The sequence below is a fragment of the Nanorana parkeri genome, unplaced genomic scaffold, assembly GCF_000935625.1.
Source record: "Nanorana parkeri isolate BGI_ZX_2015 unplaced genomic scaffold, ASM93562v1 scaffold2007, whole genome shotgun sequence".
NCBI classification, from domain to species: Eukaryota; Metazoa; Chordata; class Amphibia; order Anura; family Dicroglossidae; genus Nanorana; species Nanorana parkeri.
In genome coordinates, this window is record NW_017308275.1 from 191515 (window position 1) to 209519 (window position 18005).

The following is an 18005-nucleotide window of genomic DNA, read 5'->3' on the forward strand; positions in this document are numbered from 1 at the left end:
AAAGGGAATAAAAAAAATAATGTACTATACACACATAATAAGCTGAAGTGAGTCATTAACATGATTCACATCCATGAACTCCACCGGTTTTGGTCCGGAGGAGGCAAACAACTTTACGGAGAATTTTGTTTTTATTTTGTTTCATAATTTGCTTAATAATCCTTTCCTAATCCAAAAACAGTCAGTTATGTCAATACCTGGATCAATATGTTTAGGGATGAGCAAAATTGAGCCAAATTTTGATGAAAATTGAGGCAATTCAGAGAAATCACTGCCCAAGTCACCTTTATTTAACCTACTCCAATGACGCAAATGCATTTGACCAAAACGTCAACATTTCCCCTGAAATCTCCAAAATTTTAGGGGAACAGAAACGTTCGATTTCGCTCGTCCCTACTGCCGAGTGTGGCAAAGCAGAGGTTCGCTTTGAATTCTACAATTATGGTGAATATTGATATGTGTTGATTTCTGTGCTGCTGTTTTTGATGCAAGATACGTTTTCACTTATCGTTGGAAGCAGGGGCGTAACTAGAAATCACAGGGCCCCATAGCAAAATTTTGTATGGGGCCCCCGTGATTGCTAATTATGCCACTTGAGCCCACCTGATATACCAAACAGCCCACCTGAGAGTGACCCTGCAGAGCCCGCCATAGACTCTCCTATAGTGGGCTCTGCAGGGTCTCAGATGGGCCGCACACCTCTTACCTGTCAGCGCTGTCCGCCTCAGTGGTCCCCGGGCCCCGCCTCCTCTTCTATCGACGGGCCCCACCTCCTCTTACATCACTGGCCCCGCCTGCTCTTAGGTCACTGGCCAGTGATGTAAGAAAAGGCGGGGTTGCTCTTAGGCGGGCCCCGCCTCCTCCTTCACTGCAAACGCCGGCCTCTTCTGCCGCAGCTGCTGGCTGTCACTGACACATCTCTGCAGCGGCTGTGAGGGGAAACGCGCCGCGGTTGTTGCTGAGCTGTGTCAGTGACAGCCAGCACCCTTACATGCCATAGCGACCAAGGCGGCCCACACGGCATCAGAGGGATGCCCTGGCCGGGCCCCCCTGTGCCTGGGCCCCATAGCGGCCGCCTGGGTTGCTATGGCGATTGTTACGCCACTGTTGGAAGCATTTGACAAAGCCGGGGTTCAATACTATTCTAGGAGGAGATGTCAAATGTGCTTCAGGATAATCGTTCTGTATTTGTGAAACTTCCACATTGCTGTGTATAGGAATTCACATGCAATTCAAATTCTCTAGCTGACTCTCTGGAGCTCAGATTCAGGCTGGATTCACACTTGAGCGTCGGCATCTATGGTGATTTTTTGCATGATTTGTTTTGCGCGTTTGTACACTTTTTGCGTGTTTTCAGGCTTGAATGTTTTCGTTGAAGCCAACGGAAAGCTAGTTACTAGGAGGAGGAGACAGTTGCTAGGTGCAAATTCACAGGAAAAATGCACCTTACCGTATGTATGTTTTTCTGGTGGTCCCATTCAGGGGCGTCCCGAGGCTGGGTGACACCCGGAGCGGTAACCGAGTGTCGCCCCGCCGAGACGTCACTGCGCATGCGCGTGACGTCACCACGCACTGCAGTATTCTGATACCTGCCGGCGTCCATCTTGGTGATGGAAGTCCCATTGTAGTCTTAGTGCCTGCGTTCTGGTCCAATGCGATCTGCAAAAAATAATGTCTGCAGCATTTTTTGCAGATCACACTGGACCGGAACGCAGGCCACGCATTCGGGTGCCGGTGTTCTACCAAAGTTTGTGACTGCGTTAGAATGTGTGACCGGGGACGTGGTCACACATTGTAATGTAATCCCGCCCAGTTTTTTTTTCAGCGGTGGAATGTGTGACCGGTCACGTGGTCACACATTTTACCGTAATCTCGCCCACTTTTTCGGCGGTGACCGCCAAAAGGTGAAGAATTCCAACTCTTTCTCAGCTGTTCCAGGGCAGATCGGCATCGTAGATGGTATGTGCAGGAGAACCGATCTGCCCTGGAACAGCTGATCAGTCCTGAAATGTGACTGTGAGTGCGATCTGACATTCCACAGAGTCGATAGAAGTGACATTTCAGGACCAATCAGCTGTTCCAGGGCAGATCGGTTCTCCTGCACATACCATCTACGATGCCGATCTGCCCTGGAACAGCTGAGAAAGAGTTGGAATTCTTCACCTTTTGCCGGTCACATATTCCACCGCCGCAAAAGTGGGCGGGGTCACGTTTAAATCTGTGACAACGTGACTGGTCACACATTCCAACCCAGACACAATCTTTGATAGAACACCGGCGATTGCCCCGCGGGCAGGGGGGTGTTTGCGGTGCAATTGAGTTAAATGCACCGCCACGCCCCTCCAACCCCCAGGAAAAGTGAGCCAGCCGGGTTGCGTTCCAGAGGCTGAACGCACTGGAACGCACTCTTGATGGTGTGACTGGGCCCTAAAAGGGAACAAAGAGGGTCAATCATGCTCCAATGAAGCTCCTGCACTTTTCTTCCTCATTGCTCAGATGTGATTGGGCACAATAGAATTACCATTATTATCACCATTCATAGCTCTATCACTTCCAATGTGGGATGCTCAGGAACAACATAAGAGGATTGCAGGTAGACTCTATAGATGGTCTTCTGCTTGGAGCTTATTCGGAGGACCAATAGTGTGTTGGATTGATACCATCTTCTCCTGTATACCTGGATTGGATAACTTTGACCTTAAGGATACCATTGATGTTTTTTCCCTACTCACTTTTGAGTGTATATGGAGGTTGTTGTTTGATTCCAGTGATGAAGTGTTACTGCGCCATACACTGAACCTGCCCCTGGTCTCCCCCCGGAAAGCCCCCACATAGGTGAAATTTTACATCTACGGACCTTCCCCTTTTACTTGGATTGCGTTTATGGCCGTTTACCGGACTGCATAGCAAGCTGGGATCTCCATTAAAGGCTCCTGAAGAAGCATCTATCTGCGAAACGTGTAGAGCAATGAAATTGTACTTATTGTGGAACCTCTAAAGGCCCCAGGCTCCTTTGTAGCCAATTTCCTTTTTTGTTTGTAATGTAGATTGGGGGCGTGGTGCCACCCATTTGTCTCACACACCCTTTTCCTTAGAATTTCTGTCTGTTCTCTTTCTAGTCATCTCTCACCTTGACTACTGTAACTCCCTTCTTGTTGGCCTACCTCTGCACAGGCTATTCCTCCCCCTAAGTCTATCATGAATGCTGCTGCCAGACTCATCCACCTCATTAAATGCTCAGTGGTCGCCACCTCTCTCTACCAATCCCTCCGCTGGCTTCCGATAGCACAACACATACAATTCAAAATACTAACAACATACAAATCTATAATTTTACCACTTTATAGATGGCTGGTTCGGCCTCATCTGGAGTATGTGGTTCAGTTTTGGTCACCAATACACAGAAAGGATGTCCTTGAGCTGGAAAGAGTCCAGAGAAGGGCAACCAAACTAATTAAGGGGATGGAGGACCAAAGCTACGAGACAAGGTTACTAAATGTAAACATGTTCACGCTGGAAGTGAGGAGATTATGAGGGGACATGATTTTGATGTACAAAATGTTCAATGGTGATGGCAACATCAGCAATAAACTTTTTATGGTAAACTCCATAACAAAGACTAGAGGCCACCACCTAAAATTGGTGGAGAAAAGATTTCCGCACAAGGGGCGAAGGGGGTTCTTCTCAGTTAGGGTCTGGAACTCGCTGCCACAAGCAGTGATATCAGCTGAGAGTGTTGAATCTTTCAAAAAGCATTTGGACGATTTCCTCAGAGACCGTAACATTCAGGGGTACAGGTACTCTTAGGAACAGGATCACACAGGGACTCAGACACACGCAGAATCACATGCATACACGCAATGGGTTGAACTTGATGGACCTGTGTCTTTATTCAACTTCAAATACTATGTAACTATGTAAACAAAGCCATCCACAACTCGGCCCCGGCTACATTTCCAACCTCATCTCGAGATATCACCTAAACTGTCCTCTGCGCTCCACCCAAGACCTCCTTCCCTCTAGTTCCCTCATCACCTCCTCCCATGCTTGCCTCCAAGACTTCTCCAATCCTCTGGGATTCCCTACCACAACCTATCCGGCTATCTCCAACTGTCTGCCTTCAGGCGATCCCATAAAACTCACCTCTTCAGGGGACCTTGTAGGCGGGGTGGGTATTGCGTGTGTGTTCCCTTTGGGTTTGCTACGGGTAACCCCGTGTATGCAACACAACACCAGGCGCCCCTTCTCTCAGGGGCCTCGGCTCTGGCCTTGTGCCAACACTGCAACATTTGTGATACTGCGCCCACATGGTAGCCACTGCCTATGCTGACTTCAGCGCTTCCTCCCCCTTAGGAAGGAAGGCCACCATGAAGGGCACCCTATGTTGGGCATAGCCCGTTTGCACACATACCTTCCTCAGGGTGGTTACAACCATGATACAGTCCAACATCACACTCTTACAGAACCCCTCCATCTCAGAGGTTGGAGGGAGAAGAACCTGTCCACACAGATAGTCTTTTCTTGGTTTTACTTGAAATGATGAACAGGACATAAAGTATACGTTTCAGCCATCCCCGAGTGGGATGACGGCACATCTCTTGACATTTGCTTGTTACAGATATTAGAGAGAGCTCAAGCCCAGGTGCAGCCCAGAGTCCACGACGAGTGTTGGCCAGAGGCCCGTAGAGGAATATCCCCAGCTTGCGACACTGCTAGTTTCTCATGAAGTCCCATCTTAGACGGTCCTGCAATTGTTGTTTCCCCCTCTAGGGGAAACTGGATACTATCTATGCACCTACATAGTAATAGGCCTGGTCCTGTCCTTCCCATGGACCAGTCTCGATCTGGAAATCAGTCTCTATCCAGAGACTCTGCATACAGTCCTCGTCTCCTGTGCTCTACTGTACTCTCCTCTACTGTTCTCCCCTCCCCTCTCGGGCGCCCCCTATATATGAGCTCTCCTGGAACACCGAGTCTTCCTTAGGCCAGAGCTACTTTACCTATAGGGTCCCGTGGGGACATCTAGTGGCCATTGGCCGTGCTGCACCTATCCTACAAACCTATCTCACCTCCTCTTAAAAACCGTACATCTACTCCTTCAACCAGCTCATCCCTCACAGTTATTACCTTCTGTATCACTTGCCCCTCCTTGTAGATTGTAAGCTCTCATGAGCAGGGTCCTCGAATCTCTTTGTATGGTATTGTATTGTAATTCTACCGTCTCCTCATATGTTGTAAAGCGCTGCACAAACTGTTGGCGCTATACAAATTCTGTATAATATAATGTGTCACAGCAAACATTTTGTATTCCTATAAGGGTGTCATTTGGTTGTCATTCCTCTTTTCTCAGCACATGTTGCGTTCTCCATGCCTGGCCCGATATTTCTGGAATAACCTGTATTTTATAGAAGAATCATTGCACCATTAATCTGCCACCCACTCCCGAATTCCTCTCCAGAAGCCCAGAGCTGTTTCCTATTGTCTGTACCAATGTTATGAGACTCAGGGCCGGTCATATTAATCACCAGCCAATCCCCTCTCAGCATGATGTATAGGCACTGCGAGTTCATGGCTTTGTGGATGCTGAGGTTCATATAACTTGCATTTGAAAAAACAAAGATACCAGTTCATTCAAAAACTGTGTGTATATATATATATATATGTTTTTCAGGGGTGGGGCTTGGCCCCTTAGTTCCAGTGAAGGGAACTCTTAAGGCATCAGCATACCAAAAAAATGCGGACAATTTCATGCTCCCAACTTTGTGGGAGGAGTTTGGGGACGGCCCCTTCCTGTTCCAACATGACTGCGCACCAGTGCACAAAGCAAGGTCCATAAAGACATGGATGGGGGAGTTTGGGGAGGAGAAACTTGACTGGCCGCACAGAGTCCTGACTTCAACCCCATAGAACACCTTTGGGATGAATTAGAGCGGAGACTGCGAGCCCGGCCTTCTCGTCCAACATCCACAGAAAAGTGCTGTGCTCTCCCTAGTTCTCGTTCCTGTTCCTTCTGCTAATAACAGTCTACATATCCATAGATGCCAGATGTAAAAGAGGGAACACTCATAGTGCAGTATAGCCAACAAATTCTCTATTAAAAAGTCAAAACTTACATCTAAGACTTTAAAAACCGTCCGCGAAATGTTCACCGCTCAATTGTACGTCTGAGGACAGCGTCAATGAGATCCTCCCTTAACGCGTTTCTTTATTCCGACTCCAAAGGATGGCAGATATCATTGACAGCTCATCCTCGCTCTATCTAAAAGGTGGCCATACACTCTACAACCATCGCAAGACCTTAGTCTTGCGAGGGTTGTAAAGGGATTAAAAAAAACGTACGATCTGCCTATCTTGGACAGGCAGATCGTACTCTCGATCATCGCAAGCCCGCCCCCCATGAGGGGCGGGCTTCCGATGACCGCAATGCTGAACGGTGTAACAACCAGACCCCACAGGTCTTATTTTAGGTGGAGGATCACAGCTGCAGAAGTATGAGGAGGGGGTGCAATCCTACACCACAGTGAATTTACAGTCTTATGGTAATGAGTTAGGCAACAATTACTTAGCATGAAAAATAGATGAGGTTTTATTGTAGGGAGTAGTCCTTTTAGATTAGTGGGGTGAAGGATGACAACAATCAATGGGAGCAATCAAGTTATCCCTATGCACAGTTCTATCAATATGCAAGCATTTGGAAATCACAGTCTGTGGTATGCTTACTGCTATTTTAGTTGATAGGAATGATAAGGAGAATGTTGGTGCCCTCCGGTGGATCCTTAGAGTAACTGCAGTCCGGATTGTAATAGTCCTTGCTGAAGCTGGGGATGAAGGAGGTAGTGGAGACCGAATTGCAGGGCTGGAGGGAAGTCAAAGCAGGATGTGCTGGTGGTTTTGGAGGGGCTCTGTCCGGCCCAATAAGAGGAAGAGGTTCGGTGCTGGGATACAGGAACTTGCCTGGCGTCTTCACACTTGCTCGAACGTCAGGCAAGTGTAACGTTCAGCCTTAACTAGGGAGTGGGGGAGGAGTCCTGGAACGAGGAACAGGTGAGTGATCGAGTGCACCTGTTACAAACGGGCTGTGTGCGCGTGCGCACACCGGCCCGTTCGCCATTTGTCTTCCGAGCACCGTTCTAACCAGCCGAGAATCGTACGACTCCCGGCTGGTTTTCGAACATGCTGGTTCGACGGAAGACGTGCGACCGTACAGTAGAAACGGGGGCACCTTTATACTGCTCGTACCTCACCGGATCTTAATTAGCTTGGTTTAGCTTCACCACTAGAGGTCTCTCCAAGTCATTTAAAATATATTACATCAATCAGAAGAATATAAAATCGTTATTCAACATCTATAATGAATATAAATATAAGGGGAGATTTTTTACCACTATTAAAAATATTGTTAAAAAGTAACACCAATTCGGATCTTTAAAGAACTTATAAGCAATTAATAGTTACTTAAAAAACAATTCAGATTGAAATCTATAGCATCTAGTATATTAGTAAAAATCTCCTCCTATATTTATATTCATGATAGATGTTGAATAACGATTTTATGTACTTCTGATTGATGTAATATATCTTAAAGGAGAACTATGAGGCGAGTGAAAATCACTTTTTCTAGCCGACCTGTGACAATTAAACTGTCACAGGTCGGTTCAATAGATCGGGAAGTGAGCAAACACATACCAGCGTTCGCTCACTTCTCGATCTATCCCTGCAGAGAGCCGTGACTGCCACTCACCTCTCCCTGCAGGGATTCCCCCCTCCCCGCTCCGATTCTCCAGCGCTGACTGGTGGAACGGACGGGAGAGGGGGCGGGTACAGCTGGCTCTGCCTCTACCCTGTTTCCCTGAAAATAAGACCTATCCCGAAAATAAGACCTAGTACTATTTTTGGGAATTGCTAAAATATATAAGACCTACCCCGAAAATAAGACCTAGTTGTGACCATTCCCAGGGCCGGTGGTGGCATAAGGGGGAACTTGAAGAGAGGCAGGAGAGAATCAGCGTTGCCAACGAAGCCAGCTCTACAGGAAGCGAGGCGGCACCGGAGGGAGCAGAGCCGCATAAGCCAATGCCTCCTCTATAGCGCCGGCTCCTGTCACAGGCGGAGTGATACCAAATGCACTCCGCCTGTGAGGAATCATAGTGAAAGCGCGCTTCGCTCATTCTGGTTACCAAATCGCTCTTGGAAAGGTACGGCACCCCTGAGTGCCCTGATCACCTTATTCTTAACTTTGCCATTTTGGATTATTCAATTTGGATTTGCATGAACTTTGGATTGTTGTATATGAAAAAAAATAAGACCTACCCCAAAAATAAGACCTAGTGTGTTTATTTGAGGCCAAAAAAATATAAGACAGTGTCTTATTTTTCGGAGAAACACGGTAGATAGGCAGAGCCAACTGTCACTCACGCAGCTGGGTGGACCCAGACAGTAATGTTGGGATCCTTCCCGGCTGCGGCGTCTCAGTATACCGTGAGCTGTAGCGGGAGGGTGACGTGAGGACGCTAGTTTGTGTCCTCCTATTACCCTTAGGAGAACTATGGGGAAAAACCCTGATCCCATAGTTCTCCTTTAAATAGCTCGGAGAGACCTCTAGTGGTGAAACTAAACCAAGCTAATTAAGATCTGGTGAGATACGAGCAGTATAAGATAGAGCGAGGGTGAGCTGTCAATGAGATCTGCCATCCTTTTGAGAAAGTCGGAATGACGAAACGCGTTTAGGGCGGATTGAGGACACGTAAAGGACGTACGATTGAGCGGAGAGCATTTCCCGGACGGTTTTTAAAGTCTTAAGGGGTTATTCACAAAGTTGCCGAAATCAGCCGTATATAGGCTGCCTTCGGTCACCCGAACGTGCTCTGCATATTTAGCTGAGACGAAGTGCAGAGGGACTTCGACTCAGCCGATCCAACATCTGGATCGGCTGATACGAAGCTCTGGCAGCTCACTCGCTGTCGTTTGCCCCTATTCTCAGACGCGCTGAACGGTAGTAAGTGAGTACCTCCAAGGTACCGAGCAGAATAGAAAAGAATTGTAAAGAATGAAAAAAAAAAGTTAAAATCATTTTAACAATGATGAAAAATAGGAGAAATAAACAAATATATATTTTAAAGAAAAGAAAAAAAAAACAATTGGGCGGAGCTAGCGGTGACAGCTAGCTCCACCTAACAGTTTCCTATTGGCCGGCACCTGCCAGAGTCTCCTAGCATGTCCTGGGCATTAACTAACAACTCTGCAGCTGAGACGTCACGGCCGGCTCCGCCCAGTTGTTATTGTTTAGTGACAGATCAGCGTCCCCGGGTCATTTGGGGACGCTGATCTGTCATTACAACTGGGCGGAGCGAGATGTGAGATCACGGCTGGCCCCTCCCAGCTGTCATTTGCTGGGAGAACGGGCAGGCCTTTCGCCACGCTTCGGCTGTCACTTCGCCTCAGTTGAGCCAAAGCATATGCCTTCAGCTCGGCTGAGCCGTTAGGCTGCCTTCGGCTGCTGTACAGGCTATTGTGACTGAACCAAAGGGCTCCGGCGGCTGAAGAGAGCCGAAGGATCAGCCAAAGCTACGGCTGGATCCTTTGGCTCTTTAGTGAATAACCCCCCATATCAGGGGCAGACTGACAACACATGGGGCCCCCGGGCAATACAATATTATGGGGCCCCCTTGTGCTCCACCCATATACAAGCCCAATCCACAGCCAAAGGGCTGGTGTACGGGCTATTCACAATATTCACTATAGCCCGTACAGCAGCCGAGCGGCTCAGCTGAGCCGAACCCATAGGCTTCAGCTTGGCTGAGTCGTATTCACAGCCAAAGCAGGGAGAAAGGTCAGCAGACCGATCTCCATGCAGATGATAGCTGGGCGGAGCCAGCCGTGATCTCACGGCTGGCTCCACCCAGTTGTAATAACACATCAGCATCCCCAAATGACCAGGGGATGATATTTTCGTACATAGCTCCCTGGAACATAGCGCCCTGGGAGATAGAAAATGTGGAATTGTGAGTATTATAATTATGTGATTGAGCGCAATACAATAACTTTCTCAAAAAGGAAAACAATAAGATGTTTTGGGAATCTCAGAGTTGTGACACTCGCGGGGTTATCTATATACTGATTTGCGCTCGTGGTGCTTCCTATATAGAGAAAACTATTAAAATGGTCAAAAAACATTTATATGACAAGCCTGTCAGTGCTCAGACCATACGCCGCACACTGCATCAAATTGGTCTGCATGGCTGTCGTCCCAGAAGGAAGCCTCTTCTAAAGATGATGCACAAGAAAGCCCGCAAACAGTTTGCTGAAGACAAGCAGAATAAGTACACGGATTACTGGAACCATCTCCTGTGGTCTGATAAAACCAATATAAACTTATTTGGTTCAGATGGTGTCACGCGTGTGTGGAGGCAACCAGGTGAGGAGTACAAAGACAAGTGTGTCTTGCCTACAGTCAAGCATGGTGGTGGGAGTGTCATGATCTGGGGCTGCATGAATGCTGCCTGCACTGGGGAGCTACAAATCATTGAGGGAACCATAAATGCCGACATGTATTGTGACATACTGAAGCATGATCCCCTCCCTTCGGAGACTGGGCCGCAGGGCAGTATTCCAACATGATAACGACCCCAAACACACCTCCAAGATGACCACTGCCTTGCTAAAGAAGCTAAGGGTAAAGGTGATGGACTGACCAAGCAAAATTTTAGTTTCGTTTTAGGGCGTCACAGCAGGCGGGAAATTCCAAAGTGAAAAAGTTGTAATGTACACAGAATACACACAATACAATGTAATCTGCTATGATTACACTTATGAATCAAACTATTTCACTTCAATTTTGTCCCTAGAGCTTTGTCCTGAGCCCTGCCTGACACTTTTTCACAATTATAAGAAATTATAATATAATAAAAGGAAGGTAACTACATTACAGTAGGAGTTATGGAATATGAATGATATTTATTTCCTGTGCTCCTCATCTCCATCTGGTGACCATTATGTGGTATTGTATTACATTGCATCGTTTGAAGAAACATGTCACAAGCGTCATTAAGACAACGTTTCGGGGGCCACGCAGGGTCCCTTCTTCAGGGTGACATAGTGACAGAATGACGCACAGAATGAACGTTCCCAGAGATTCGCAGGGTGAATAGCTCTGTGAATTGTTTATAAATAGACCCCTTAGACATGAACACAGCAGTTTGTTTTTCTGAGTGATATAGTTTTATTATTATTTTTAGATCTATTATTTCACAACTACAAGGTGTGCAGCGGAAAACATCCTCCTCCAGAGAGCTAGGAAAACATAGATGTGTCACAATTTCGGAGGTCTTGAAGATATGTTCCCTATAGACATGACAATTTATTATGAACTTAAACTATTTCTTCTACAATGTACTTCTCAGGATTACTAGCAGACGTCATACTCCTCAGGCGCAAGCTCACCATAGACTTCCACCTCGCACAGGGTCAAGTATTCACTGCGCGCCGGGATCACCGCACTGATGTATCGACCCTCCATCCCATTACAGTAGAAAGCTGTCGTGATATTATTAGAGTCGGTGATCGTACCGCACCTGCCAAGGACAAGCAAAGACCAACACAATGATACAGAAAATGGAACCCGTTCACTTGGGGGAGAAAAATGTGTCCATAGAAAACATACACTGCTATGCGGCTTAATAAAACACAGAAATGTATAATAACTAGGCAACAGAGATGAGCGGAGTGACTTCGGGGGCATTGACCTAATATCGCTGATAACCCGTAACAGTTTACCCACGCCCCTCAGAGTCAGCCAAACCTGCTATTCACCACTAGTGATAAGTAAACTTGCCTGGGTTCAGTCACTTAGATGTTCTCTGAACCCAGCTAGAAATCCGGGTTTGGCAAACGTTCAAGTCAAGCAAAGCCAGGGCAGTCTGTGTACTATCATTATTGGTTGTTAGGAACTGGTCTGTCTTGGAGACTAACAATCAATGATGGGGCTGCCTGTGTCCTAGCAACCAGCATTATTGGTTGCTAAGCTGCTGACGGGTCCACATCATCATTGGTTTTCTTGGGTCACTTGTCTGCATCCTGGCAACCATAGATGCCATGTGGCTCAGCCACCAGTCAATCAATGATGCTCGGCAGGTCGCACATTATCATTGGTTGCTAGGACAAAGAGGTTTGGTGGGCGGGGAGTTGGGCAAACCATTCACCCATTTGTCACACTACCAACAGCTTGGGTTCAGGGTTGAGCTCGTAGTTGACCTGAAGCTCATCCCTGTTCAACACAGTACATAGCACTTGAAGGTGGGCCCTAACTCTCACTTTGTATGGTGGGCCCCAGGTACCCCAGTCTAATTTTATATTTAATAATGTAATTGTTATCAGAAGCTTGCCCTGTGGGTAAAATCCAGTCACGCAGTGCTGTCTCATATTTTGGGTTCAAGGTGGCACTGAATGCCTATCACATTTAGGGCCTATATTGATGGGCTTTTGTTCAGATGCGTTTTGTAACTCTGAGACAGGTCTATGAGAATACAGGTCAAATGCTGATCAGAAGGAGGTCAACTGCAAGTTCAAATGAGGTCAAATGCAGGTCGCATGCACCTGTCAATGAATTCCGAATAATCTCAGAAGCATCTCCATGTGATGCCATCAACACACGCACAAAGTCTATTGACGTCGGACCTTACAGTGTCCTGGCCCTGATGTACTTACACTGGGTTGTGATTGTTTGGAGAATCTCCAACGCGGACCTCGAGACCATTCATCCGTTCCTTACAGCAGTCCGACCTGCCATAGACCACAACCATGTTCACTTTGTATTTCTGCTGCAGGTCCAGTCTCCACCAGGATTCCCATTCATCATCTGTGGTGGTACAGAAACCATTCCACCAGTTCTGATCTGTCCCACCATCAATGGCATTGCTAGCAACACTACTTATAGTTGAAATGTAGTAGGAACTCTGCGTGGCTACCCCGCTTCTGGCGATATTGGCGGCTGAAGAAAGAAACACAAAACACACTCCATGATTATACATATAATGTTCTTCCATTGTTCTAAAGACGTCTTCATCAGGAAATAGACTGTAAGCTGCAACGTTGTCACTAATTTGTAAAAAATGTGGATCCGCGCTTTATGGGTAGCCCTGAAAAACTCTATCCAGAGCCCATTAGAGAGACTTCCCCTCACTACCTTTTCTGGGCACACACTTTTTACCAGACAGGAAGTGAGGGGAAATCTGCCACATGAGCACAGATTACATTAAATGCTGACAGATGTTCTCGCATTCCTCTATGTAACCAAAAAATATTTTTTCTTCTGTCTGAGTTCCTGCTATACTCACCACACACGTTACAATCCCATTGTACAATCTCTACCACCAACTATGCAATGCTATCCGGGGCTCCATTAGAGAGATTTCCCTTCACTTCCTGAAGTGAGGGACCACAGGGAAACAGATTACAATACAATGCTGACAGATGTTCTCGCATTATTTTTTCTTCTGTCTGAGCTCCCGCTATACTCACCACACACGTTACCATCCCATTGTACAATCTCCTTTAGCTCTACCACAAACCATGTAATACAAGGACCTGTCTGATTGGATAGAAAGTGATTGGTTAGATTAGATGGGTCCTCATATTACATTGGCTGTTCACTTTACAAGGGAATTTGCACTTAGCTTAGTATTTGCTGTGAAAATTCACTTTGCAAAGAATACCCAATCCAGGAAAACAGTCTTTTTGCTTGCACCTGATTGGATGAAGGAAGCCGGCAAATCATCATCTCATACAGATTCGCAGGGTGAATAGCTCTGTGAATTGTTTATAAATAGACCCCTTAGACATGAACACAGCAGTTTTTGTCTTTCTGAGTAACATAGTTTTTTTTTTTTTAGATCCATTATTTGACAACTACAAGGTGTGCTGCGGAAAACATCCTCCTCCAGACAGCTGGGGAAACATAGATGTGTCACAATTTCGGAGGTCTTGAGGATATGTTCCCTATAGACATGACATTTTATTATGAACTTTAAGTATTTCTTCTACAATGTACTTCTGAGGATTACTAGCAGACGTCATACTCCTCAGGCGCAAGCTCACCGTAGACTTCCACCTCGCACAGGTGCAAGAGTTCACTGCGCCCTGGGATCACCGCGCTGATGTATCGACCCTCCATCCCATCGCAGCAGAAAGTTGTGGTGGTAATATTAGAGTTGGTGATCGTACCGCACCTGCCAAGGACAAGCAAAGACCAACACAATGATACAGAGAATGGAACCCGTTCACTTGGGGGAGATTCAAAAATGTGCCCATAGAAAACATACACTGCTATGCGGCTTAATAAGACACAAATATGAATAATAACTAGGCAACAGAGATGAGCGGAGTGACTTCGGGGACACTTACTAATATCACTGTTAAACCGTCCCCATTAAACCACGCCCCCTCAGAGTCAGCCAAACCCCCTCTTCACCACTAGTGATAAGTAAACTGGCCTGGGTTCAGTCACTTAGATGTTCTCTGAACCCAGCCAGATATCCGGGTTTGGCAAACGTTCAAGCCAACAAAAGCCAGGGCAGTCTGTGTAGCAGTGACGTGCGGTACCTCTGGTTCGGGGTGAGGCATTACCCAACCTCGCTCCCCTCCCAGCACATCCCGCCCCCTGCCTGCTAAAGCCCCGCCCCCCCCACACCACCGAAGCACCGCCCCCAACCCGGTTTCCAAGCTAGTGTGAAGGAGGAAGGGAGGAGACAGGGAAGAGCCTCCCTGTCCCTCACTTACTCCTCACTGCTGAGGCAACGAGATCGATGGCCTCACTGTTTTTTTCTTTTCTTTCTTTGATTGGACAGCTTGGACCAATGGCGTTTTGCCATTGGTCCAAGCCGTCCACATAGCTCACACCTCTAACACAGAGTAGAGGCTGTGACAGCTCTGGCCTCAATAGTTAGGTTACACAAGCACTGGGGAAGCCCGCGGCTGTGCAACCTAACTACCTGTCAAAAGACGGATGCAGCACCGCCTGTAATTAACAGGCAGCGTTCCATCCATGACAGGATACACAGCGGGGAGGATTTCCCTGCTCTGTAACCTGTAACAAGCCGCTCTGAATGGAGGAAAAGCTGTCAGCTTCAGACTTGAAGCTGACAGCTTTTTTCTCCATGATACTAGGTGAGGCCCCCCTGACCGCACGTCCCTGCTGTGTACTATCATAATTTTTTGCTAGCAGCTGGTCTATCTTGGAGACTAAAGCTGGCCATACTCCTTACAAACCATCTCACTACTTCCATCCTGCGATGGTTGTAAGGTAATTAAAAGCTTGTACGATCTGCCCACCTTGGACAGGCAGATCGTGCTTGCGATCTTCGAGGGAGGGCTTCCGATGCTTCCAATGCTGAGCGGGCAGTGTGCGCTTGCGGCATTTGTCTCTCGAGAACGACACTAACCCGCTGAAAATCGTACGATTCTCGGAGGGTTTTCAAGCCTGCTCGGGAGACAAAAGACGCGCGACCTTACAGTAGAAACGGTTGCATGCCCTACACACACCTGCCGATTATCGTACAATAATCGGCAGGGGTATGGGCACCTTAACCATCAATGATGCCTATGTAGGGCTGTCTGTGTCTGCCTGGTCTGCCTGTGTCCTAGCAACCAGCATTATTGGTTGCTAAGATGCTGGAGGCTCCACAGCATCATAGGTTTTTTTTTGTGTCACCCGTCTGCATCCTGGCAACCATAGATGCCATGTGGCTCAGCCACCAGTCAACCAATGATGCCTCGACAGGTCAAACATTATCATTGGTTGCTAGGACAAAGAGGTTTGGTGGGCGCGGAGCTGGGCAAACCATTCACCCATTTGTCACACTGCCAACAGCTTGAGTTCAGGGTTGAGCTTGTAGTCAACCAGAAGCTTATCACTGTTCATTATAGTGCATAGCGCTTGAAGGTGGGCCCTCACTCTCACTTCGTCTGGTGGGCCCCAGGTACCCCAGTCTAAATTTATATTTAATGATGTCTTTGTTATCAGAAGCTTGCTCTGTGGGTAAAATCCAGTCACACAGTGCTGTCTCTTATTTTGGGTTCAAGGTGGCACTGGACGCCTATCACATTTATTGCCTATATTGATGGGCTTTTGTTCAGATTAGTTTTTTTTTTTTTACTCTGAGACAGGTCTATGAGAATACAGGTCAAATGGTGATCAGAAGGAGGTCAACTGCAAGTTCAAATGAGGTCAATTACAGGTCAGAGGGAAGTCAACGGCAGGTCACATGCACCTATTAATGAATTCGAAATAATCTCAGAAGCATCTCCATCTGATGCCATCAACACACGCACAAAGTCTATTGACGTCAGACCTTACAGTGTCCTGGCCCTGATGTACTCACACTGGGTTGTCATTGTTCGGAGAATCTCCAACGCGGAGCTCGAGGCCCTTCATCCGATACCAACAGCAGTCTGACCTTCCATAGACCACAACGATGTTCACTTTGTATTTCTGCTTCAGGTCCAGTCTCCACCAGGGTGCCATGTCATTATTTGTGTGGGTACAGGAACCATGAAACCAGTTCTGATCTGTCCCACCATCAATGGCATTGCTAGCAACAGTACTTTTATTTGTATAAATGTAAGTAGAACTCTGTGTGGCTTCCCCGCTTCTGGCGATATTGGCGGCTGAAGAAAGAAACACAAAACACACTCCATGATTATACATATAATGTTCTTCCATTGTTCTAAAGACGTCTTCATCAGGAAATAGACTGTAAGCTGCAACGTTGTCAGTAATTTGCTGGAACATTCTGTAATGTAATGAATTGCTGATGTCATTCTGTGATGTCGTTATATAATAACTAATACTAATATTAATCGCTAAAACTCCATCTATACCCAGAACTTATAGAATGGGAAAAGGTCAGAACCCCTGTCAGGTTTCACTGCTATCTGGGGCTCTGTCAGAGAGATTTCCCCTCACTTCCCTTTCTGGGCACAAACTTTTTATCAGACAGGAAGTGAGGGCAGGGCCGGGCCTTAGAGGCCGGCCCTGAGTGAGGGGAAATCTGCCACAGATTACAATAAATGCTGACACATGTTCTAGTATTCTGCTATTTAACCTCAAAATGTTTTTTTCTTCTCTTCACCACACACACATTACAATCTGATTGTACAATCTCTACCACAAACTATGCAATGCAAGGGCCTGCCTGATTGGACACAAATTGATTGGTTAGATTAGATAGGTCCTCATATTACAGTGGTTGTTCACTTTGCAGAGAATACTCAATCAAGGAAAACAGTCTTTGTGCTTGCACCTGATTGGATGATGGAAGTCAGCAAATCATTCACCAAGCAATGAGAAAATTCCCTTGTATAGTGATCAGCCTATTTGGCTTTAGTAATTCAACTCTATTTTGTTAACCAATTCTCATTTAATGAATGAGAAGATGGAATATAGAGCTCCCTACTGGGATTTCTAATATAGGGATCGTCATTTAATTGTAACACTTCTGATTTGGTAACTTCCTGTGACTCTACAATGAATGACGGCCTCCATTATATTATAAATGTACCAACAGCGCTCAGCGCAAAACTGCACTAATACCAAAGTTTCTACACAGAGTCCTTTCTAATCTCTCATCAGCAGAATATATCAGGAGTAGGGATGGGCTCGATGTTCGAGTCGAATACACAAACACCCAGCACAAGGCACTGTGCCTTGTGAGCCCTGATTGGCTAAAGCCTTGCACCTGACCATAGGTCAGGTGCAAGACTTTGCCCAATCAGGGCTCAGTACTCTGTGAGAGCCATGATTGGGCAAAGTCATGATTCTGCCCAGTCATGGCTCACCCTGTTACAACTGTAAACAGTTGGGTGGAGCTAGCTGTCACTGCTAGCTCCGCCCAATTGTTTATGTTTTGCCGGCATCTGTCAAAATGCCATTGTGCGGCGGGTGTTCCTCACGTGCGGATGGGACGGCGCTCGTCGGGTTTTTTATTTTTTATAGTTTTATTTTTTATTTCGTC

General features: G+C 46.7%; 1 protein-coding gene across 1 annotated transcript in view; it reads right to left on the reverse strand.

The window, feature by feature from the left end:
* Positions 1-11404: 11404 nt before the first annotated feature.
* LOC108800384 overlaps positions 11405-18005 on the reverse strand; it is a gene marked incomplete at its 5' end in the record, with an annotated part of 33441 nt that continues 26840 nt past the window's right edge. The window contains 4 exons of the mRNA XM_018572362.1: positions 11405-11570; positions 12703-12982; positions 14086-14222; positions 16374-16659. Of these exons, the coding sequence (XP_018427864.1) occupies positions 11405-11570; positions 12703-12982; positions 14086-14222; positions 16374-16659 (869 nt within the window). The remainder of the gene's footprint in view (positions 11571-12702; positions 12983-14085; positions 14223-16373; positions 16660-18005) is intronic.